This window comes from Protomyctophum bolini, assembly GCF_963924005.1.
Source record: "Protomyctophum bolini genome assembly, chromosome: 1".
Taxonomy (NCBI): domain Eukaryota; kingdom Metazoa; phylum Chordata; class Actinopteri; order Myctophiformes; family Myctophidae; genus Protomyctophum; species Protomyctophum bolini.
The window spans coordinates 11,921,457-11,948,316 of record NC_137862.1 but is presented as its reverse complement, the minus strand read 5'-3'; the positions used below and the strand labels follow the sequence as shown (position 1 = coordinate 11,948,316).

The 26,860-nt window shown below is 42.8% G+C and overlaps 1 protein-coding gene across 1 annotated transcript; it reads right to left on the bottom strand.

Annotated features, from left to right (window-relative positions):
• Positions 1-1,924: 1,924 nt before the first annotated feature.
• Positions 1,925-26,208, bottom strand: tmod2 (tropomodulin 2). The gene is made up of 10 exons (XM_080767871.1): positions 26,081-26,208; positions 19,037-19,248; positions 17,736-17,892; positions 10,163-10,285; positions 9,616-9,690; positions 9,336-9,466; positions 6,453-6,560; positions 6,159-6,302; positions 5,743-5,887; positions 1,925-4,928 (listed from the first exon to the last, which is right to left on the bottom strand). Exons 2-10 carry the CDS (start codon positions 19,160-19,162, stop codon positions 4,897-4,899), a joined length of 1,041 nt encoding a protein of 346 aa, XP_080623997.1. The 5' UTR covers positions 19,163-19,248; positions 26,081-26,208; the 3' UTR covers positions 1,925-4,896.
• Between the last annotated feature and the right edge of the window lie 652 nt (positions 26,209-26,860).

Sequence of the window (26,860 nt, the reverse complement as noted above, 5' to 3'; positions counted from 1 at the left end):
TGAACTATGAAAGTAGGTATGTGTATCAAAGAAATTCATTGGGAAACCTGTATTCTAACGTACAATTGCCTGACATTTAAGAGGTGAAATGTGTATACATTTTTTTATTTTCTTCAGGCATGAGTCCTACGCACATCCTACCCACATCGCCTTTAGGTGTGCAAGAGACTTGCTTTTTATTTGCTTCAGGTATAAAATAATGTTGAGATGGCATGATGTGTTTCTCCGTGACTCATGTTCCAATTCACAAATATTTTCTCTGGCAAGATTTTTAGAAGTATGCACATTTCAGGTAGAATACCCTTAACTACTGTATATGAAAGTCACACTCTTGCTGTGGGTTGCAGCATCATATGTAATCTGACTGCTAAAGCCATCTTGCTGTTGGTTGCACCATCATATGTAATCGGACTGAAAAAGCCACGCTAATTATTGTTTCCATGTTGCACTGTGTCAGGGTAATGCTTTTGGACCCAAAAGTGGACTTCTTTGAAAAGGGTTTTTAATAAAAGGAAGGTTCAGCTACTCTTTCAAAAAGTTATCCATGAACTATAATGAAGCACAGATGGATTTTCTCAGGCAAACTCACAGCGCAGAACTGAAAATCAGCAACAGATAGGCCTATAATTCAGGCTAAGCAAGTCATAGGTCTAGGTAAGCAAACTGAACAAACAACACAGCCTGGCACAGTCACACAGGATACAATCTGGCAGGGAGCAGTGGAGCACACAGAAAAGCAGTGGAGTGTGATAGCAGAATGCAGGTGTGACAGTCCACTCGGACTGGCTAAATGTTGAAACTTTTGCTTAAGTGTTCACACACATGTAAAGCATATTTGAGTACCGGTACTTAAAATTCCAGATATTATCCTATAAATAAATAAAAACATAAATGCACATAATGATATGTACTAGTTTTAGTATTGCATGGTGCATGATGACATCACAGAATGCAAATGTCCTAAGCAAGCATCATCATATTCAACGATGTAACATACTGTAGTCTGGAGTCCCATTGTAATACTATGCAGATCATAAGAGCAGAGTTAGTATTACAATGGGACTCTGTCGGACATCTGAGATGACAGCCGTAAAGCTTCATCTTCACTGCCAAAAGGAGTCTCCCCAATACCAATGACCAAACATTCTGCAATATCCTCTTCCTGACCGCACTTTGAACACCAAGCGTCACTAAAGCGAGGGACAATGGAATCCAACTTTCTTTCCAACTAATTTTCTTTCTTTCGTTTTCTGTATCTCTCCACTCCCACATGCTGTGCTAACATCATTAGTTGTATCATTGAAAGAAGCCATCACTGGTTCTTTAAATAAATGTTCTTTGTCCATTAAATAAACACCTTCTGGTGTGATAAATGCAGATGACAAACCCCCTGCTCTCATGCAAGAGGTTCTCTTGCACCATATTCTCAAAGTGGAAAAACATGAGTCATTCACTTCCCCTCTGGTCAGAGTTAGCTACTCTGAGGCTGCCAGTAGTAGTTTTCCTTTTTTCTACTTTTTTACAGCAACTAGATTCACCGCAGCTCTCTGGCACAGGAAACGGAGAGGGATGGAGTCATATATTACAATTACATCATTGCTCAGGCATGTGCAAACAAATCACAAAAGCTGAATGTAATTAAAGGACGCTTGCATATACGTATGTACACCACCAACAGAAAACCCCCACTAGCCATGGCTGTCTACTGTCTTATCTTGTTACCGTGAGTTTTGAACTTGAGGTGTAGCTCGATTAGGATATTGTGGTAAAGCAAGTGTATTTACCTATTTGAACCACCAGGGAACTCCCAAGCTGCAGAAAATTATTGTTTGAATAGCTGCCCTGAAGTAATAGTTAGAAGCATGTTTCATGATTAAATATTTAAACCAGATAAACAGTGCTGAAAAATAGCAGGACAGTGGCAGAGTATGTAAAAACATTTATTGTTGACGACATCTTATATTCAACAGTGCCTTTTCCCCATCTTATGGTTTTATAATAAGATATTCCCGCCTCAAGTCTAGTCCGTGATTTATTTATTTTTCTTTAAAAGGTACAAAAAAGGGGAAAAAAAGGAAAAACTCAGCAGTGAGTGGCTTACACTTAAGTGATACAGTACACACAGAAATGTGTTTCCAATATGAGATGGCATTTTATATTCTAATAATACAGTATAGTATATGATCACAGAATCTCAACAGGGTAGAGCAGAGGCACACCACTGTTGGCAGACAGACAATCCACCAGCAAAGGACAATAATGTAGAAGTAGTACACGGTGGAAGGACAGCAATCATGATAGCCGGAGAGACATGTAGACAATAAAACCAAAACAGAGCACAGCCAAGGAATGTGGAGTTGTTAAGATGAAAGAACATTGTGGTCGAAAGAAACATGATGATTTCATGCCACATAGCCTTCCTATTAACCATTTAAACCCTCTATAGTAAACTAATACTTGACTGCCGTCAGCTCTGTACTTGGTCTGCTCTTTTTTATCCTATAATATACACCAAATCTGCTGAAAATAGCGTCTACAAGTCCACGTGTCGTGATGTGTTGAGCTTGTAGATCTGCTACTTTCGTCGCATGTTCAGAATACGGTTGCTCAGGTTCAAGTGGTTAAATACATTAGGAGAAAAATGCATGTTTAAGTGCAGAATTGGTCCTGTTTTGCCTAACTGAGTCAGGCAAGTGTTCCTAAGGACGTCCAGTGGAGTGTGGATCACATGCAGCATGCTGCCACCGTTAGAAAAGGAGTGGTATTTCACTCATTCGATCCTACATAGTTGTAAATGAGAGTATGTGTCTGTGTGATTGATGGGGAAATGCAAATCTGTGTCAAAATCCTTCAACCTGGAAACCGTATAGCCTCATAAAATATCACAGATATTATAGTTGGGACCTGAGAGGCAAGTAAGACAAATCATCTCTTCCTAACATCTCATCAACCTCCTTGTTTAAGATGTTGCTACAAGGATGTTGTATACAAGGATGGTACAATACAGAATATAAGCATGCAATGAATGATGAAAGCAAGACAATGATATTGCACATATTATGGTCAGATAACTATTACAAAGGCTTTCTTTAGATACTCTCCTATACTATTGGACTGCACTGTATAAGGAAATAACTATCTGATAAAAGAAAACAAAAAAACATATCTATCAGAAATTCTGTATGTATATATTAAGCATTGCATGTTAGTCTTTGGCATGTTTGAACATTGTGGAAACTCGATTGAGCAAATCTTTACAGCAAGACCATTTGTAACATAGCAGACTCGGGTCAATGATTCTTCAGCCTCAAATGGAATACTACCCTGTACCTGTGACAGTACAATCACACTTTCACACAGTTCAAAATGATCAGCCTCTAGTTCCCATTTCCAATTAATATAAGAAACTAACAGTAATAATAAAACCAGAAAGTTAAACTATATCTAAACAAGAGCTTCTGTTCCGAATAAAACCGTAAAGCCATTTTAAGACTGCCATGCACTTAATCTCAAATTGCGAAGCCAAGTGTATGTCTTTAATATGTCTATATATCAGATCTGAAAGACTAAGTTGTGCCTTCTGGGCCAGCACAAGCCAATAATTTCTAGCCTTAAGGGAAGTTTATCCTTTGCCTCACAACTATTTCAATACTGACACAAATTACGTACCAAGTGAAAATTGTTGTCAATCCTATTTCTTTCAGTTAAATATTTTGTGACGTCGCACGACAAAGTATAGATTAGCCTTTTCAATGGGTCACACAACAAAGTATAGATTAGCTGCAACCCGTACCAGCAAAGCCCTGTAAACTAACCCAACAATCAGCCAGCATCTGATACGGTCACCATCACAGCATCTTCCACAGCTGAGATGCAGAGGAACATTTCATCTACTCAATCACATTGAGCAGGGAATTTGGTAATATGGTAACAGAGTTTAAGGAGTTGTATTTTTGTGCTCTTTAGTCAGTCATGACTGGCTAGCCATCGGTCATTACCTTCTCTGTGGGACACCAGTCACCTGAGCTTTCTGGCATAGACTGGTTTGGGTTTAGCCTAAATTATGTCATCACACAACAATAGTTGCACACTGCAAAAATAAACAAGAATCAGTTGTTATTTTGTGAGCAGGTCGATAGTATGACCATGAAGTTAATGAAGATCGATGGCGCCACAATCAAGGAGGATGTCAGCGTTCTCACTGTGTGATGGGGCACATCAATAACTCTTTGCATCGCTGCACTGCGCAAACTTAAGCTTTTGCCTCACCATGCTTTCTTGACCCAAAGACATGATAGAAAAGCGCCATAAAAATGCAATTCATTATGACAGATACAGTACAAGGAGCAATTTGAAATAACACAGCCATTCAACAACTGTACTCTCGTAATGTCTCTCTATGTATGGATGGACTCACGTGTTTTTAGCCAGCTGTCACAGTTGAAGATGAAGCGAATCCTCAATGTTAGTTCACGGTTACCAGTAGATGTTCCTGTTAGATGGTTAGGATTATGTCCTTTTTTCACATGCTCATAGTACAGTATAAAAACAAACAAATTGACAGAAATACATGGAAAGTTCATATAGGCTTAAAAAGACAAGAAAGAAAGCAATGAAATGGAATGACTAAAATCTACAAAATAACATTTACAGCTGTAATAATAACATCCATAATAACGCAACAAAAAGAAGTATGAACATGTGTGTGGGAGAGGGCAATTCCAGTTATTTCCCTTCTTCTCGTATGTCGATTCTTGTTGAGGGTGCCTTGCTCCACAGTTTGGCACAAGACGTTTGATTCCACACAGTGAGATGAGACCAGGGGATTGGCTGAAATAGTTCCACGTGGTGAGATGAGACAACAGGATTGGCTGGGGGACAGGATGGGCTCCAACCCTACAGGTCTCCTTCCACTCGCCTCCTGCGGACTGGAGAAGACAGGTACAATGAATGGAGGAAAAAGAATAAATACAAATCAAACAAAAATGAGGAAAAGCAAGATGCGACATTCCTCTGGTGGACTGACGAGGAAGAATGAGGAGAGGGGAAAATGGAGCAGCTGAAAACATGCTGCACAAAATTTCCAACCAACTCAAGTCTGTTAGTAGTATAATAAAAGGCAGTGAGTCATAAGTTACAGGGTCAAAGTTTACACCCATTCAAGTGTAACAAGTGTGATAAGCGTGGAAAGAAAACAAGAAGTGGAACTCCTTCACGCCCCAAAGCTGTAACGTTGCACGGTCATCCTCTGTGTTAACGTGACTGAGGGTGAATGCTCCAATCCAACGTGCTGTGAAGGTAATGGCTGTTAACGCAATGCATTCAGACACACTTGGGACCACACCACACCCATGCACCAGACCTGTACTACTGCAGCTCTGAGAGAATGATGAGCTAGAAGAAAGAACAGAATGGAGGTCATTGAGGCCTACTTGGGGTGAACTCCGAATTTACCGTATTTACACTCTCACGATTTTGTTCATACGATACGTCATACTCGGGTTTCCCCACCACCCTTGAATATGACGCAGGGATGGACAATCAAGATTTCCACATGCTGAGTGGATCACATCAGTAGATAAACACTAGTCCACAAGTCCTCTTTGTGCAGATAAACATTATAAAAGTAGTATAACAAAGAAATGAATCATCTCTGATTTTGGAAATGAATGGAAATTCTCTAGCAGGTGAAAGAAACATTCAGGGAACGAATGTTTGTGTGCATGCGTGTGTCATCGTTACCCAGGTCATTGTTCTTGGTAATGGCTGCAGCAGCCCTGGCGCGTGGTCCTTGTTGAGCGAAGTGGTAGCCAAACTTCACTATACCGGTGTTGTCTTCCAACATCTTAGCTATCTCCATTTCTACTGTAGTACCCAGCTGCTGCCTCTGAACAATACACACAGATATACACCAGCTAGTTATGCATGTATGCGAGCATGTGTTGTGTTGTTTAGTGTTGTTGACGTTAGAACACAATTTGGACATTAAACCAGTTGATTGGGGATAGGTGCTTCCCTATTGTATATTGTATCTTATCTCTAGTGTTAGGGTTAGATCAGTTACGTTAGTTAAGGTAAGGGTGTATGGAATGAATGCAAGACAACAATTTCTCCAAATGTTTGCAAAACCTGTGTGTGTGTGTGTGTGCACTCAGTACCTGATTGTCTATCTTTATCTCTATGAGCGCCTCATTGTCCCTCAATGCGTCGACCAGGGCCTGCACCCCAACACCAGTGATGAAATTAGACTCCAAGTTTAGGCTACGCAATGTCTTGTTCTCCTTCAGCATGTCACCGAATGCCTTCCAATTGGCCAAGAAAAAAGAGCAAGAGACGTCATTGGTGAGAACATGAAAAATGTGTCAGTTAATAGCTGTGGGAAACCTATTCACTTAAGTTCAGATACACAACGGAGTCATAACAATCACAAACATGTAAGGACACACACTAACCACTGCAATGGGGTCATTGCTCCGTGTGGCCGCCAGGCTGAACTTCTTGACATGTGTGTTGTTCTCCATGGCTTTAGCCAAGTCCTTCAATGTGGGAATAGGAATATTCTGGAAGAAACAAGACACAAGAGTCTAATATGGATATGGCCCTCCTGTCCAAGCTTTAGTCATTGGCTACGTTTACATGAAGGGTGATCATTCCGAATAAATACTTCCGAATAAAATACATCCGATGTAATGTTTTTTGCCGCGAGTTTACATGGGAAATGGTCATTCCGAATGAGTGTTTATATGGAGAAGTGATAGAAGACGTCACATGATACATGTTAATTCACGTGAAACTACGCCGTCTTTTTTTCCCCACCCGCTGCGGCTCCGCTTCTCCGCTGGGAAGTTGATCATCTCGTTTTTATTTGTAGGCCTACTATTATACTTTGTATCTACAGCACGGCCAGGGCACGCAACGCAACACTGATGATTATTATTGTATCGGGTCGCTCGTTATTTTTGAGAGAGAGAGAGAGAGAGAGAGACCGTTGAACACACACACACACACACACACACACACACACACAGATCAGGGGTATCTCATCTGCTGCGCTCCACGTTTTTTTTGTGGATTTCGGATCTGAAAAAAGGAACGAAATAACGCGCTCTATGTGCAAACTCCTCGGCGCCGACGGCGCGCCTTGGATATGAGCGCCCAATTGGAGCATGCTCAGAAAGACCAGAATGAATTTACATCCGAAGCAGTGTATACATGAGTCAAATTTCTTTCAATCGCATTGAAAATCGGAGTAATCCGGCCAGTGACATCGGAATGGTTTTTAGATCGCATCGAGCGTTTTCATTCGGATGTAAGTTTTTGTAGGTGTTTACATAACAACGTTTAATAGGATTGAACTTCTATTCGGAATGAAAAGGGGATTTAACTGCTCATGTAAACGTAGCCACTGATTGTAAGTTACTATGTATTAGGGCTGACGTCGATTAATCGACGTTCAATCGATACGCACGGGAATCGATTTTTAAATTTTGAATCGAATAGTCATTAAAAAAAAAGCGGCCGCTTTTGGTCCGCGAGACGGCCCCATTTGGTCCGCGAGCCATGCTTGCGCCTCGCAGCGCCTCCTCTTTCCCCGTGTTAACAAAGAAGGCAAGCGCATGCACCACAGCTCAGTGGACATTAAATATAGGCTACCATGTTTGATAAGTCATATAAAAACATTACTTACACGAAAATGAAAATATAAACTTCACAGATTATAGATCACTTGGAATTAAAACAATCTGTTGAGTATTGCCTGAATAATGACACTATAAAATCTCAACTTTTATCGATGAGCCATTGCGCTGCTTGGATTCACATGGTGAGTGCGCTCAGTGCACCGAAGATTTTTTTTTTTTTGCTCCTACAGACCCAAACCAAAACACCTTTTCTCTTTGGCATTTAATTGCACCTGATCGTATTATTGTAATTATGTTGCACTATTTGCCTGTGTTTTGTCTTTTAATTATGCTTTTTTTTTGTGCGCCGATGGTGATGCAATGCTCCACTTGTTTCAGCCTGTAGGCCTACAGCACTTTGGTCAGCTTTTATTGTTTTAAATGTGCTATATAAATAAAGTTTGATTTAGGCCTATATTGGAGCAGGTGCTGGCAAATAACTAATTACTGTAATGCGGTGAAGTTGCGCAAATGTCAACTCAATTAGCAAGCGGAGCTGCATGCATTCTGCACTGCAGTCTGCAGATCTCTTCTTAGAGTTTACTTTAATATTATGGTTTACTTTCAACCATAAACCATAATATGATTGACAAACCTTGGATTATAATTCTTCATCGACCAACAGCGCATGCAGCATGACTATGAGGTAAATTTAACTATGTGGGATTTCTCCATCGGCATCGCATGTCGATAAAAAAATGGGATTTCACTAGTGGCATTATTCAGGCAATACTCAGATTGTTATAATTCCAAGTGATCTATAATCTGTGAAGTTTATATATTTTTTCCCATACGCACACTCACAGTCACATTAACTTTATGATCAATCAAATCAACCGTGGTTGATTTGATTTCTGACAAGTGTCAGGCTTGAAAAGTTCATTCATGTTACCGTTCGTTTACAATTGACAGAGGAGTTTGGATTATATATATTTTTATTTGATGGAGAGGTAATGCCTGTTTCAGGCAGTTGACTTGTTACGGTCGGATGTTTTATTAAGCCTAATTTTTTGTGCGTCACTGCTTTCATGAAGGCTGCAACTGTTGTTGCTTATTGTTTAAAATAAATGAGACCAATACAAGCATGCCTTTCTCTCCGCTATATCGTTGTTTAAGCCAAAGAGTCACTGCTCGCATCGCGCGCAGCCGCGCACCTCCCCCGCGCACCTCCCCCGCCTCGCGAGTCGCACCCCCCCCCCCCCCCCCCCCCCCCGTTGACGTTTCGAAGCGTCGACGTTCGAAACGCGGGAATCGATTTTGAATCGATCATCAAATACGGAATCGAAGGTCAGCCCTACTATGTATGGAGTTGTATGTATGGAGTCCCACTGGGAGGAGACCCCGGGGCAGACCAAGGCACAGTTGGAGGAAACACATCAACTCACTGGCCTTGGAACGTCTCGGGATCCCCCAGGATCTAACGTTGAGGGAAGTCTGGAACACTCTGGTGGAGCTATTGCCCCCGCGACCAGACTACGGATAAGCGGTTGAAGATGGATGGATGGATGGAGTTTAAGAAAACGCTTAAGCCCTAAAGCCCATCACGTTGCCAGCTGAGAAAGAATAGGGTTTGGACACCTTGTGTGTGCGCACACGTGCATGCATTTGTTTGTGCGTGTGTGTGTGTGTGTGTGTGGGTGTGGTGTGTGCTCGCACCTTGATGTTATTGAGGTTGATCTCCGTTAAAGAGCTGTCGTTGTCCCTTATCCTCTGCAAGGTTTCTTCTACATTAGTGGAATTTGGAGGCTCATCAAACACAGGGGTCATCTTCTCCCCTTTGATTACATCTGGGAACATATGCACAAGCATGAGCGCACACAGACACATATCTGGTCATTGGACCTCAGCCACATTTCACTTTATTTAAATATTTTTCTGCGTAAGAAAGATATATACACTAATATACACAGTCTTGTAACTGCTTAACCCTACTCACTGTTGTAGCCTTCTTTAGAAGTGGTTCCATCATAGGTCTGAGTACTGGTGACCAGTGTGTGAACCCCAAGGATTGCTGCAGACAGAATGTACACAGACAACAAGCTAAGCAGTATATCTTGTTTGCGTGTCACCCAGGGGTGAAGAATTCAGCGCTGTGAAGTAACACTGACTAAATCTTAAGGGTGTGACCCTACCGGGTCCATTTGTGTACTCCCAGAGTTAAATTAATGTTCAGGATTCTACTGTGGCAAACAACAGTCATTCTCTTGTCCACGGTGGCCATTCAGTCCAAATCAGAACCACACAGTAAAATTCTCAGTGTTGATTTAACTCCCAAGAGTGAAAGAAATGGAATGAAATGGACATGTAACACTAAGGACGTTACTGTCCAGAGTGAAAGGAGCCTGTGTTTTACTGTCCCAACAGGGGGATAAAAGGGCCATTCTGTGTGGCTCCATTTAAACACATTCCTTCACACAAAGGGTTCTCAAGTCCCATTTATCCACATGGTCCTCATTCCCAAGGGACATTCACTCAGCTTTTACCTGCAAGGTCACACAGTTCTGTATCTGTAGCACTGGACAGGGCCTCTTCCAACTCTGGGTCAAGGGTTGTGACATCCTCCTGGCACATCTCTATGGGTCTCTGCTTGGGAATAAATGTTTTGCCTATGGGACACAGAAATACAGGGGGAAGAGGTGATGATTATCCCATAGTATTAGGGAACACATCTAACCATACGAATAGGGAGAATACAACAACCACGACTTGGCACAACTTCCCATTTCTGTGAAAACTGTTGGCTTGAGTTTGCCTAGCTTTATCTTATTCTCTCACAGCCCTTCCCATCCTGTCTGGTGCCCTGGACAAGGGATCACATGATAGCTAAGAACACGCATGCACACACGTCTGACTGTTTGTGCACGTCTTGTGAGACAGGAGAGCCAGAGGAGATGATTCAAGTGAAATCTCAAGTACAAAGATGTACAGTTAATGCAGAGACCAAAAAAAAGAATCGACCATACGTCCACGTGTTTTCTCTTTGGTCCCGAGTTCAAGAGGACAGGTCAGCATGGCAAGAGATGTCCTAGTGTTCAGATGAGCATAACCATCCAGTTTACAAGGTTTCCTCATGCACACTACTGTACAGTCTGTGGTGCCTGACAGCACTCTTCACGGCCATGGCAAACAGGCCTGTACACCTGGCAAAATGGGCAGCAGGTTGAAACTAGATAAAGTGCCCCTCAGGGCACAGGTCTCCACCAGGGCAGGTGAGGTTGTGGCCTCTTGGTGGCGCTATAATAGGCCAATGTGAAAAGGGTGCCATTGCTTATTACGCCTTGGATGGCAATTGGATGATTTGTTCCAAAAATGTGTTTTACAAAAATCCACCTGTTGGTGGCGCTATAACAGGCCAATGTGAAAAGGGTGGGATATATTCCTCAGCCTAGTAGGAAAGTCTGTGAAAGATTTCACGTAGATTGCATGCTGCGTTCATGATTTGAGGCTTTTTGTTCAAAACGGATGGAATATGAAATATCGGACAGATCCGGCTTGAACACATGACTATAGAGATAGGCCCTCATTTATCAATCAAGTGTAAAATCTGCCACAGATTCGAGTGCAGGTTTCGTAGTACACCCACGTCGCCACGGCATTTATAAAGTGATCGCAAACAGCTGATCCTTCCTTAATTTCGTTCTGACGTTAATAAATGTGACGGCTGAAATCTATCTGGCACGCCCTATGAAATCAAGCCTCGCCCTCGTTTTTGCGACTGAACACATGTTTACGACCTGTGGGAACCATGGAAACCATGGAAAAAAGGTTTCTCCCGTGCCTTGCCCGCCTCACGCACCTCTCTCTCACACACACACACACACACACACACACACACACGCAGAAGCACACGCAACTTGCAAGCCCACTGGTGTCTTGTTAAATAAAGAACGAACACCTGCATGAATTAAATAAAGTTGTAGGCCTACCCTGTCTGTTTTCCTCTCACCTCGCTTGCTTTGCTGTCATGTCCACGCATGCACGCATATACATGACACATCGACATCGCATCGCCATGAATGGAATTAGTTTGTAGGCTGGCCTATATTAATTTTACCCATTCGTGCGCAGTGCACGGCGAAGGCGTGATACTGCGCACTGCTGTGATATTAAAGTCCTGTGGGTGACATGCCTGCATGAGAGATAGGCTATCATGTCGTCAAGGCAGCTCACAATCAACGTTTATGTAGTGATTTGATCATTGATGAACGAATCATAAACATATGGATGAAGGCTTGCCGCTTGCGCTGGTATGTGTTGGCGACGCACGCCGCGGTCCCGTCCTCCCGACCCCCGAAAATGATCTCGCTTTTATCTGAACTGTCAAAACTGTCTAAGCACTTATAAATGGTGAATGATTAAGCCCCTTACGCCTATAGCCTGCTAGTACTTACTACAAATAGGCAAGCTGTATTGTATGCTTGTCATTGTCACTTGGAAATAAAGGCGTGCAGTCCATTCATGCCTTTAAAAAAATAATAATATCATAATCGCATATGCCGCATCACCGCGTCCGCATGCGCTCCAAAATCATCTCACAAGTGCGCTCGCATAACAAGTGTTTGATTAAGCACAAACTAATACATTGTAAACATGTTATATTGTTTTTAATTGCGCGATTTTAATTACTTGTAAAGTTGGAAATCTCTCTTTTGTTTTTTACATACACATACCGTTTTATATTAACATTTTAGGAGTGAAAACATATGTTTAGATGCCTGTGACAGTGTCAGCAGTTCAGACAATGCTGCTCCGCTTGTGTAAGACAGAACAAAAATGCGTACGCCAGCTGAGAAGCAAACGTCGATTTTGTACGTTGTCACGTTCAATTTCAAGCTTTGGCGGAAATGGTAAATGTCAAAAATTTCGGCGTGCACCCATATTTTGGCGTACGCACGGTTGATAAATGAGGGCCATAGTGTGTAAGGATTAGTGTTTTACAATTTGGGGCAGAGGTTCATCGTTGGCATCCAGGGAGGTGGCGGAGATTAGCTGGTAACAGACGGTAGGACTCAACACACACACGGACAGAGTGCAAAACATACTCTCTCCCCATGCCTTTGGCCTGGTGGGGACAATGAGCAAAAGAACACATTTCGGTCCCATGAAAGCAGCACTTATATTGAAGTCAGCTTCAAAGACATAATAACATGTATAACATAAGGACGTAGAGCCTCCGCCCTCCGTCCTACTCCTCCTGCCCAACAGGTGCTGCCCCAGCCCATAGGAGTATGTGCAATTACCCTCACCCGACAACGCCGGATGCATCACGGTGGATTCTAAATGGTGTGGGCAGCAACTTTACCACCCGAGTGTCCAAAAAAATAAGTTAGTAATTCTTCAGGGCTGCCTACTACATTCCTTCCATTGCCAAATGCCTTTTATGTATTTGTAATGACCTTTTCTGCATACATAAAAGCACTTTGAATTGCCTTTGTGCATAAAGTGTGCTATACAAATAATAAAGTTGCCAGCAGCCATATCATTTTCAACTAGTCAGGGCTTTCACACTACAGAGCCACAGCTCAACTGTGTGTGCGTGCGCGCGCACACACACACACACACACACACACACCCGAGAGAGCAACTCACTGAAGTAGGAACTGCATTTTAATGTAGCTAAAGGAGATATGCACACTTAGTTTACTTTTAAACAGTAATTTATTGTGCAGGATTCATTCTCTCCTCTGCCAACCCCTATGAACTCATGTTAGACTAACCGAGACAATTGAGTCATGCCAGGACTCCCGTCTCATTTCCATGGCAACCAAGCTGAAGAGAAAAAAAAGGGACAAAAGGGAGAGAAGGAAGTCATGGAACAATGACAGTAAATTCAACTGAGCTGTGCTCCCGTGGCAACAGCATGTGAACAAATACAGTAGAGTGAGTGCCCCTAGACCTCACTCACCCCAAATGTCTGTATCCTCACACAAAAACCTCCCACCCGCAGTCTGTCAGTCATACTAAAACTGGTCTCCAGGGGGCCCTGGCACTTCCTGAAAAGCCAGTAAACAGTAAATACAGTCAGATAGCATCCTGTGCCAGTCCCTCTGGACTGACTGACACCCGGCCTCTCAGGCAGTAGAGGGAGAGCCCCAGGAAAGGCCGACAGTCCCATGATCCCACAGGAAAATGTCTAATGACCTAAATGAGAGGAAAGCCATGCTTTACATGGATATGGGAGAACATGATCTGTTTGTAAGTTGTGTTCTCTTGTAGGTAGAAAGTGCTTAGTAATGGCTGTCTCAGTGGTTTCAAGTTGACGAGATGATCGAGTGAGGGAGTGAGTGAAGAGAGAGAGAGAGAGAGAGAGAGAGAGAGAGAAAGAGAAAGCAGTCACACCCTTCACTGTTTCTCAGGAAACAAGATGGTTCAGTCATTGGAGAGTGAAATTCTCAAAGGTTCTGTGAGAAAGTAAGAACAAAGGCTATGGTTCAATTACTTGGTGTCACTTTTATACCGGTACTCACCGGTCCCTCTACTGTACCCTCTACTGTACTGACCCACAGGAACGCACCCAGGGTGCCGGCCCGATTCCGGCGAGCCGCCCGCGTCCGGTTGAGAAATGACAGAGTTAGTGTGTGGGGGTCCCTCTACTGTACTGTACTGTACTGTCACACCCGAAATCATACAGTTAATAAGTGCGTTTGTGTGTGTGTGTGTGTGTGTGTGTGTGTGTGTGTGTGTGTGTTAGGTTGCGCACACTCGCACAGGTGGTGAAAAACAACCGTGCTGTTTTCGTGTTCAGACGCCAGACGCTCAGACGCCAGATACCCAGCCAGCCAGCTAGCTCCGTAAGGTAGTGGTTGCACCACTCAAAAATTAGACATTTAAGAATTGCACAAATAGCTATTATAGGCAACAGACACACAAAGCCAAACACACAAGCCAATTTTCCTGGCTTGTTTGCGTGTGCGTGTGCCTCCTCGAGTAACCTCATTTATCAGCAGGGGGTGAGAATAATATGGAACAAAAAACACATTCCACAGAACCACCTCAGTTTGAGTTTTCCATGTTGTCAATTAACACACACACACACACACACACACACACACACACACACACACACACACACACACACAGGAATGTGTCAGTTACACATTTTCTGGACTTCAATTGGACAGAATTCCTACAATTGCAGTGTGAAATGTTTTTCTTCTGTCATAATGTCCAGTCCATATTCCAGACAGTGGTTACGAGGACATTCAACTTGTGTCTTCCACTGCCAACAGAAACACTGAGCCTCCTCCAAGACAGTTAATTCTGCATCAAATCCATTCCAGAACAACCAGTCACTTAACTTGGGATATCCGAGTAAAGAATTAACCTTTACAATTACAGCCAGCAGATGCTAATAACTTATAAGACTCTTTCGTGAATTTACCAGCCAACAAGGCTATTTAGAATAGAAGATGGCCTTCCCTCATTGGTAGGACAGACAGTACACACATTTACCAACTACAATTTGTATGTTATTAACACAAGTTAGCAGTTAACTGTAAACTCTCTGATCTCTTACGATCATGTGTACCTAATTTGGTGGAAAGATCATGTTTCTGCAGCAAAAACAACAATTTGTGGTAAGCAATGGCTTTTGTCTCTGCATTGTTTAGATGCCCCTCAATGTGATTCAAATTCTGGGTCCATCAGTTGATGCACTATTTGAGTTTTTGGCAGCTCTACCCACACATTTAGCCGTGTTGCTCATTCCACGAATACCTGGTCTTTACAAGCTGAACCTCTTTGTAAACGTGACTAATCAACGATAAAAAACTATATAAAATTCAATACCAATTGATAATTTGATATATTATTAAATGGAATAAATTATCGAGCAAAGTTATGATTCCGAACTTTTTGTGAGGAGGTTTAGATAAAGTGCTAAAACGTCAGCTGCCTTGGTACCGATTCAAGAGACCCAACACCTAAATCCATTTATATGGAATTTTATCTCACTCCTTCCTTCCTTCCTCCCCGAGCCTACTTGTACCACTCTCACTCTACCATGAGTTGCATAAGAGCAGACATAATCTGCAAAGACAGGGGAGCAGTAATTATCACACACACGCTAGCAAAGTTGACAATGCTTTCATTGACAATGAAGGAAAAGTTTACGTCATCTTGTCCCTACAATAAGAGAATTTAATGTTTGTTTTGTAACCGTTTATTCACCATTAAACCACCTAATCATAGCAACTAGCGCCCCTCACTTCACACAGGTGTGATTCTTTTTACATTTAATCAAATCAAAACTTTATTTATAGAGCACTTTACATTTAATGCCATTTCAAGGAGCAAAATCCTCCTCAGTAAACATATTTTTTCTAACATTCAATCAAAAGATTAATAATAATCAAAAAAATCAAGCAACTTAAAAACAATGTGCACACAATGCTTTGCCAAGGAAACAAGGCCCAACATGAATGCATGATGTCATAGCATGACGTCACATCACCATATATAACCTGCCATATAATGTAGAAGGGCAGTAGTGCATGCAAGTAAGAATCTAATTTAATTAGAGGCTATCCGAGAAATACTAGTATAGCTAGCTCCACCCCTGACCACCTCAACCACAGACCCAGAAACATGGCCTGTGAAGTAGCCTTTGACATGAGCATCGAGGAGGGCGCTCATCCGAACTCCGGACCACCTAGTACCCCACTGCGACCCGACCGTGCCACGCAGGGCCAACATAGCCCAGTCCCCCCACATCAAGCAATGAATCCTTCCGAAGAATTCCTCAAAGCATTCTCTGCAGTGCTCCGTTCGCAACGTCCCATCAGGCTGCGGCCCTTCGACGGGGACCTTATGGATTTCCCTAGGTTCCTGCAGAGCTTCGAAAGCTACTTTGGCGACGAGACCGAGGTAACGGACACCGAAAGGGTGGAAAACCTCCAACACTACACCACGGGAGAGGCCAGGAACGCCATAAAGTACTGCCTTTTTAACCCAGACCCCAGAGTCGCGTACAGGAATGCGATGAGGAGACTACAAGACCACTATAACAACGCCAACGTTGTCATCGCGGCACTCTACGACAAGGTGCACGCGTGGCCCCAAATACAGACAGTTGACGAATGCGACGATTTCGCTCAATTCATGGACATGCTCAACTGTAGGCTGAAGGCCATGAAGCGTGATCGGTCCGTGGACAGCTCCCCTGCTACCCTCTACATCCTCGAGAAACTCTCCCGCCAGTTACAAGAGAAATGGGCCGAGGTTAAGATAGACCTTGAGGAAGAAGGCCAGTGTGTCACCTTCGATGACCTTGTACATTTTATGGAACTACAAGCCAAACAGTGGAGATACCTCGACCATACCCTAAACAGGCCTCGACGTGACGTCCTGTCTCCCGACCACTCCTCAGAACGGGACTACCGCACCGCAGACACCAGACAATTACACCCTCAGGGCCGCTACCCCCCGAGCAATGGCTATAACGACAAATGGATTCAACGGTATGAGGGGGAGGGGAATTGGAGACAGAGGCCCAACAACAACGACCGCAATGAGCACCAACCCCAAACGGCGACGATCAACCACTTTGTCCAAGCCAAGGAGAAGGCTCAGCCTAACCGACATACAGACGCAGATTATGTCGAAAAGTGGACATCCACCAAAAGGGAAAATAAATACTGTCCACTCTGTGATTCCAAGGATCACTTCACGGGTAGATGCTCTGCTCTCCGAAAAATGTCCAAGGATGAAAAGGTACGATGGATAGAGGCCAATGGTAGGTGCCGGAAGTGTGGCAGGAATCACTCCCCAGATAACTGCACCCTGACTTCCCCCTGCAACTTGTGTGATGGAGTTCACCTCACAGTCCTCCATGAAATAAACCCTGAGCGAACGATACCTGCCACCCAAAACGACAACGACGGGAGGCAATGGAGAGCCTCTCCAAAACAAATGAATCACTCGAGAAGTGACGGGAGGCAATGGAGAGCCTCTCCAACACAAATGAATCACTCGAGAAGTGTTTAAGTTAAATATCCAATTAAGTCAATTGTACAATGATATGAAGTACACAGTTCCTCTGGGACGTTGAAACCCTACCTTTCCTCTCCCCGGTGAAGGGGACAATGTCTTCTCTGTCCTTATGCTCCATGGCCTCCTTTTCCAGGAAGTTGAGAAGGCGATCCCTGTTGAAGGCTCCTGTATCTTTCTTGACCGTCTGGTCCTTCTGGCGCATGCTCGCCGGCAACAGAGCGTTCTGGATTAGAGGAGGAGACACATTTAGGCATGTCAACTACAGGGTCTGTGAGTCTGTAGTCCTCCACTAATTGTATCAACAAGCCTTTGACTACAAGTCTTGGGATGATCATGGCATTGTGACTGCCTTCTAGTGGTCTAAGGGGGTAGTTAAACCATGCCGACGGATTTGACGACATTTTAGTCATTTACATCTGAGGGATATTTGAAGAAGCGGCTAATGTTAGCATATAAATCACATACGAACATCGGATGTTTTTCAAAACCACGGACAGATCCCACTTTAACTGGTCCCCTATGGGGGCCATAGGCAATAATCCCATTGCTGGGAGTGGTGGAGGCGTTGCATAGCAACCAGGGCATGACTACAGGCTGGTTTGCATTGCTGCCGCTTCATAGTGATATAAAGTGGTCCCTTACTTGATTTTGTGTAATTGGCAGATGTATTGAATTACGGGAAATCTCATAAACAGCAGCCCAGGAGTTAAAAACATTAGCACTTTTTTGCAGTCATTGCTGATGGTCTTTCATTTCATTCAAAAGTCCACAACAACCAGCTAACAGTTGAAACTCCAAAGACTATGTCATTGGGTGGTGGACGTAGACCAGGTTTCTAAAAAGAACAAATTGCCTTTTGATCATTTTCTTCTTATTATATTAGTGTTGGAGAATCAGTAATGTTTTCTTATTTTACTCTTCTCTTAGCTAAGAGCAAATTTAAGACAGATGAAGGAATGACCAAACTTTTCTGACTACCGTTCAGCGTTTCCCTCTGGGATTTTCCTGGTTATCATGATTCATCTCACTCGGGATAGCTAAATGGAAAACAAATAAACCTCTCGGTGGCCCGTGGAGATTTTATAATGCTAAATCAACAGCTCTGTGCAAAAACAAACATACAAACATAGAGCCCTCTGGGGACCAAAGGACTTGTGTTAGCCTCTCCCATGACATTGTGTGGTAGTTATAAATTAAAAGACGAATTATATTAAGCATTTCAAATGGCTTTATACATATACATACACACAACACTGCACACAATTGTGTGCAGTGTTGGTTTCATTACAAAATCAATGTTTTAAAGTAAACATTCAGTGAAATCAGTCCTCTGCGTCTCCCCTCCCAGTCCCTCCCCAAGCCTTCACCTCTGGGTCCATCTCCTCCAAGGCCGTCTCCAGCTGTTTGAGCTCGTCCGCCGACAGCTTGTCAAGGATCTCATCTTCGTCAATATCCTTGTACTTTTCCATGTCTTTCTTGTATGACAGCGCCATGGTCGACAGGCTACAGCAAGTTAGATACTCCTACAGCACAGCACTGTCCCTCAGGGCTCACGGCTCCGGAACCAGGGCGAGTATTCCTAGAGATACACACAGGCCAATGACACACATGATGATCAGGGACAAAGGAGTGAAGGAATGGCATTTGGCATGACAAGAAATATAACAGGATAATGTATCCAGCTGAATGTCTCTTTCAGTCTGAAAAGGCTACATATCTTCAAAGACATACTGTACATAGCTCTCTGCCAAGTCTTGTTTAACTAATGTGGTTACATTGCACATCAACACAACACGCAGAATGTACATCTGTAGATATGAGTCACCATGTATCGTACATGGCTAATGTAACGTGTGAAGTCCTTTAACCACAAATTACTGCTCTGACGTCACTCTTCAGTTTTTTGATAAGGGTTGTTATGGCTAGCCATCCCTGGTTCTACAGGAGGTGCTAGCGAATTGCTAATAGTGATAGCAGCCACACACAGGCTCAGAAACTGCAGGACAATAAAACGGTACACTCTTATAGATCAAAACCATACTGCAGAGTCCCGATAAATATCTGTGATGAACAAAACCTCTAAATATCATTAACATTTTCTGGGAAATGCTCACTGTTTTCACAATAAACAAAATGATTACTTTTTTGAAAAAGATATTCATCATGTTCTGTCCCACCCATTGTCCCACCTTTTTTGAGGGGCCCTCATATGCCCAGTGTGAACACAAATATTGGCTGATGATTGGCTCATCACCCCCATAGCGATGATTTGATTCGCTGAGCAAAGCAAAGTGAACACGGAAAAAGTGATAAGCCGGAATGACATTTGTGATGATTTAATTGGCTGAGCACGGAATGTGATGTATAATGATGTATGATGATAAGAGCGCCCCTCACTTCATTCAAATGGGTGTGATTTTTTTAGAACAGAGACAGGAATTGATTTAAATAATTAAAAAATATATTATAAATAAAAAGTAAAAAGTCAAAGTCGTACGATTTGTCACACGTTACCGCTCTGAGATTTGTTCTCCGCATTTGACCCATCTCTTGGAGCGGTGAGCTGCAGCCGTGGCGCGCTCTGAATCAATCCAACCCTTCAATCCAACCCTTGATGCTGAGTGCCAAGCAGGGAGGCATTGGTTCCCATTTTACAGTCTTTAGTATGACCCGGCTGGGGATCGAACGCCGACCTCCCAGTTTCAGGGCGGACACTCTAACCACAAGGCCACTGTCTGGTAGAACGATACCCATCGCTAGGAAGGACAAACACGTGCATGGACAGGACACATACAGTACTATACTACACATGTGATTGTGATGTCATGTCACACACACAGCTGTGACAAAAGAGGAACTTTCTCAGGATGAGGACAGAATATCAGGTCCTATGGGAATCAACAACAAACTCCACATTGTAAACCTAACCTTATGTATACAGACTGCATGAGAAAAAAAAAACATGTTTTTTTTAAAGAAGACTTAAGAGTCAGATCTCACAAGAGGAGTAATGGAGCTAGTGGCGAGAAAGTAGTAGTAGTAGAGGATATAAGAGTTAGTAAAGTGCAAACAAAGCTCAGCCTCAGATGTGTGTGAACTAGGGAATGAGTGTGTGCTACACCCATTCCCTCTCCCACGACAGTCTGAAGTTCACACGTGACTGACCTCATGTTCCCACATTCCCTGCAGTACCTCACAGATGGTCTTCTTCGTTCCTATAGCTCTGTCGCACACAAAATCTACTTCACTCTTCTCTGTCATACCATTACACATTTTACTGGTTAAGAGAGAGCGAAGGCCAGGCCAGTTTATTAAAGTGAGGGAACCATACTGCAAGTCAAGACTGAGTGGGAGGGAGCCATATACTGTAGTAACTGTACATTAGATAATAAACCTCCATCAATCTTGGTTATTTACCACATTATAGCACATCCCAGACTGTTATGCAAATGACTGAGATTCTTGTATCCGTGTAATCATTTCCCTGAGGCGACGTCTGCAGTTTAGAGTTCCCTCACATCTCTCACTCCTGTACAGTTGTCAGTTCAGGATAGGCTTGGTCGGTAATATCATATTATTGGATACCAGGGTGGTAACTACTATTTCCTGTTAACAATAAGCTGTTATGGTATGATGGCATGATGGCAGAGCACCACTAATACAATTGTGCTGGTAGATCACATGACATGCCCTTAAAGAATATTTAACCAGTAAGACGCCTGGGGGTTCCGGCGACCTCGCCCTTCTGTCCATATATGAAGCGTAACTTGAGTGTAAACTAGACAAGGCTAAGGCTAGACAATGACATTATTAAATGCTACTATGACTTCCATCACCAGCACCTCAACTTTTTCATACTTTGGAGGGGCAGTTGCGAGGTAGAGCAGCCATCCTTGGTATCCGAAGGTTCCAGGTTCGAGTGTCAAAAGTGTCCTTGAGCAAGACACTAAGGGCCGATTCATACTCCTATTTTAGAGCCGAATTTGAGGTCATTTGAGGTTCGGGGTTTTACCATTTTGTTGTTGTTACACAAATACAATACCCCGCCCAAGGGAAATGTTAGGAAAGTATGAACATTGAACAAGCCTAGTTTGGGTATTTCATTTTCTCTCCACAACACAAGCTTTGAACCGAATCCATTGATAATGATAATCTCATCTGCTGCTATTTAAGCAAAGTATTAAAAAAAGAAAACATCAGAGAAGATGGTGCTTAATGACAAAATTAGATCTAGTCAACTACTACTATCAAAAGGTATAGTTAAGTGTGAGAAGTTTACAGCTGATTTGTCCATCAGAATAGGTTGTAAAGTCAAGTGAAATTTAAACCATGCGCCTGCCCTTCACATTAGCAGGTTAGTTTTAGTAATATCTACTTCTCAAATCGGCAGACGCCGAATGATGTGTAAATTCACCCCCAAGTTCAAATGAATGGCCAATGCCTAAGATCCACCAGTACTGAATGGACTACCCAGACAAGAGTAATGGAGCGTGCAGACAGAGGTAATGACGCCAATGAGTGAGCTGAGAGAGGATGAGACGGTCAAAGGATTCAGTCTGATCAATGCCTTTCTACTACGCCGTGTGCTAATCCCTCTTGACAACAACACAACAGATGGCTGGGGCCAATAATAACAGTGTCCCCTACACTTTCCTTTACTTAGCTTTAGTTAGGCTTCTGAATTCTAGGATTCTTATTTTTTCAGATTCATATTTGGTTTACTGAGGTTAAGGAATACGTTCAGGGTTAGGATTAGTTTTACTGAGGTTACGTTTAGGAATAAGGTTAGGTTACCAAGGTTACATTTAGGAATACTTGGTGGCGATCATTTCGAGGTCGCCGGATTTGACCTGGGTGAGCGTGTTTTGGGTCGAGCATTCTTGTATTCAAGTACATGTAAATAAAACAATCAAAACTAAGAAATTATAACAGTCAGGAAGACAGGAACATAATTTAAATCCAATTATATAGTTAAATCCGACCTACAGTGTAGCTTAAGCATGCACAAACCATCCAAGGGAACCTCCGTCTAAACATTTAGGAGGGACCTGCCATTTACTATTTTAAACATTTTAAAAATATTTCAACTAACCAAACTATATCGAAATGTTTTAAGCTTGTAGATCAGCTTTTTTTTTTATGTCATTCTAACCCTTCACACCAATGTGAGGGCAGAACATATAAACATTTATTTAAAGACTTCCGGCATTGCTTTTGAAAGTGGCAAGGAATCATAATAGGCATCATAATAATCCTTGATAAATGCATAAATCCTTGAAGTAAATGCCTTTAGAATCTTTAGATCAGCCCCAGAGAGGGGTAACATTTTGGAGGGGTCACCAGTTGCATTTCTGAATATGTGCAAAGTAATGAAAATCTCAATGAAAATATAAATCCATGTTTTCTATTTTAGTAAAAGCACAGTTACAGAATATTTAGGTATTTAGTAGGTAAAAGCTTTCGGATGCACACATCTGCATGTGGCACTGAAAACTTCGTTTTTCACTGACGTGCATCAGAACCTCATGTGGCTCAGACACATACTGTATGGGCCATCAATGCACAGCCTCAACTTGCCCACAGGCAGTGGAGCCAGCCTTCATTGATTAAAAAGGGAACATTCCCTGACGGAGACGCGACGCTGACGCGCCCGGTGGAGCCCCGGTGTTAGTCTGGAGCCCTGGCTGAGAGATGGACACAGGAAATGTAGATGGTGTATTAACTTATTACTTATATACTCTAAGAATAGTAAGACTATACTTAAGAGAATGACCCAGCTCTTCTGTCCAGGAGACAAGATTCAACACTCCTTCCTCCCCTACTCTGTACTCTCTCCATCTCAATTTTCTTCTCGTCCTCCTCACTCCTTGGTCCCTGCTCTCCCCTTCATCAGCGTCTGCCACTCCCACGGTGGCTGGGGAAAAGCAGAACATGATGCCAAACAGATGGAGAAACAGGGAGGGTCCCATCATGCTGATGTGAGGATGTTTTCACTCTTCATGTGACCACCGCGCTCTGACTTTAGGTGCGTTACCCGTTCAAAACATATCAAATAAATAACGGTAGTGGGTCGCACACACCAAGACTGCAGTTCAAAACATTTATTTCATTTGTCCCCCGTTCAAAATGAAATGGTTGTAGGGCTGAACAATTTGGGGAAAATAATATTCAGTTGTGATTTTTAAGAGCAATTAATATTGCATTCCAATCCAATCCTACTTCCAATCTGCCCCATCCCTCATCCACACACATGATTAAGTAATGAGGACACCACTGTCAAGGAGTGCCCTGTGACCTGTGTTGTAACTCCAGGCTTCACTAGCCCCTCTCGGAACCCCCTGGGTCAGCCCAATCCGAACCGAACCGGGCTGACCCGTAGGGTCCCTGGTCATGCTAAGATTTTCCAATGCGATTGTTGGAACGCGGATATAAAAAACTCAACCTTTCTTCGATCTGCTCGCTATTACCGCGCTTTGTATTGTGTTTGATTACGGATGTGCGAACTATAAGTACCTTACATACCTCTGATAAAATCTCCTGTGTCGCGGAAGCCGTTAAGTATTTTTAATCCATGTTTGATTAAAAATGTCGCTTTGATTTCTTCTTGTTTATTTACCGTTTATTGTACCGCCTCCCGATGTGCGGTTGGCTTTGCGGCTACGTCCCTGCCTTTGATCTGCTCCGTCATAGCTATAGCACCACTAGCTAGCCAGATAGGCGGTACAATGAGGTGTCAATAAACAAGGTAGGAAGAAGCGACATTTTTAATCAATCATGGATTAAAAATACTTAACGGCTTCCGCGACACAGGAGATGTGTCGGTATGGTATGTAAGGTACTTATAGTTCGCACATTCGTAAGTCAATACATGAATAACCATGGTAAAAGCGCGCAGAAGTCCGTCTCATGCCGTGTTTACATTGTATTTGTTTGTGCGTAACTGGCGACAGCCCCACGTGAAGCAGGACCCAATGCAGTAAAGTAAACAAAATATCAGAAACTTTACTACATTCGGGTTCTGCTTGCGGGGCTAAGGCTTCACATATAATAGCTCAACATACCACACCAGCTCTACTTTCCCCCATCATTATCTCACCTTTCTTTGACTAATACTTAATTGTTTCTCCCTCCAAAATCCAAATGAAGCGTGTCTAAACACTCTTGCAGGCTTAACTGAACTGAAATCAAGTCTTCAAAACCTGTTTGATAGCAACTACTGCATGGCAGTATTTGTTATACTTCCAACAGCAGGCAAAAATTCCATTCAATGATATCTTCCCATGGAAGACTACCTGCTCTTATGGGGGAATCACCTCCACACGCAAAGCCTCTACACGTGTAAGTAAGTAAGTACATTTTATTTATAAAGCACCTTTCGAAACAAGGTTAAAAAGTGCTGAACAGTGACACAATATAAAACAATCAGGTTAAAACAAACGTAGTAGTAAAATAATGCAAGAAAAAGACCACACCCTCCTGCATTCATCGGAGAGTAGAGCAACCACTCACTGGACAAACAACCAGTGTCAAGACAAAGCCTTTCCCTTTGCCGAAAACTTAACAATCAGAGCAACACATTCAACGGTAAACAGTCACGCATGCATGACAGCCACGGACGGACAACTGGGTGTCCCCGGTTGGCGTTTGAGTCATCATCGATGGCTTAACTTCGGTTGTTTACAACGCCCTGACGGCATCTTGTCGCAGGCGTCTGTCTGTCTTGCGACTATATGACTGGCAGTAGACTGAGTAGAGTGCAGTGAAATGCACTTGAATGAGAATGAGATTTTTAACTAACACATCAAATCATACCAGCATCACCCACCCAAATGATGATATGATAATGATGATAGGATCATAGCTAATTACGCAACCTAGTGATGACACACACATTAGTAGACATTACGTTGCACGTAAAACAGATTGAGGTACATATACACAACCACACATACAGAAACACACAAACACACTGTCACTGACTGATGTGATTGTAACTTTGGTTAAATAGGAGTAGGGAAAAGAGAAAATCACGGCAGGTCATGATGCTCATCTCCCCCGACCACAAGGCAACAACATATAGCGCCTTGGTTTACAACTGAAATCAGTCATGATGACACACATCCACTTAAAGCTGAAAGACATTGGTTTACGTTAGATGCCCTCAAGTACATTATGGTTAAAGAAGCAACCTGTTGTTGACTCAATGAAGACAGACATGCAGCAGCTAGCAAACACCTCAGCTCAGTTCCACACGCTAACGTCCCTGTTAGCCCTTTAGCTAACCTACTAGCTAGAAAGAGTACAGTGAGCCACTGACAGCTTGTATAAGACCGTACAGCTGGCAGCTTATAGCGCAGCTTATTAAATATTACTGAAATGCAACGGCAAATGCGAGCTAACCGTTTCCTTACCCGTATCTCAGTATTTCCACTCGAAACGCCGCCAAACTATAACTCCTATCTTTCCAATGAATGCGATGCCTTCTTCCAAAAAATGCTTACTTTCTCACACTCACTATCCCAAGGGCGGCAACACAGGAAGAGGGTGCGAGCGTATTCACTGACTGGACAGACTGACGGGCGTTACTTTGAACCAATAGTGGGGCGGTGTGAGAGCCAATCCAGTCTCAGGCTCAATAAAACTAATGTCACTCACCATCATCGTCATCATATAATAACTAAGTAAGTATTATGATATACACGCTGCATAATAAAAGCTGGCCTGCTTTAAGTAGTATTTTTGTATTGATGAATGTCAAAGAGTCTGCAAGACCTACTAAGCCAATCCTAAATAAGGAGTCAGGTTGGTCAATGGTTGCATTTTTATTTTGACCTTTGCAATGAGATTATCTAACTAGCTCTCCCTTCTTCTCTAACGTTTCAATTCTACCTAATTTCTAATAGTCATTGATGTCTATACCGTATAGGATAGTGAACAACATTTAGCAGCAGAAACTGCTGCTGCAGAACCCCCATTTTAATGTCTTCTCAAAGGTATTTGGACTCAATGCAACCAGTCAAGGATGAGAGTTGAATAACAATGTATATGCTCTTCAGCATATGACACAATCATTGGAGATGAAACTCAGTGTATTTGCTCTTTAATATAACACAGAATAAGTAAGGTGAATATGAGAGGATTTTGTCATTAAGATCTTACTCAGGACTAGGAAGCACAATACTTTAACAATA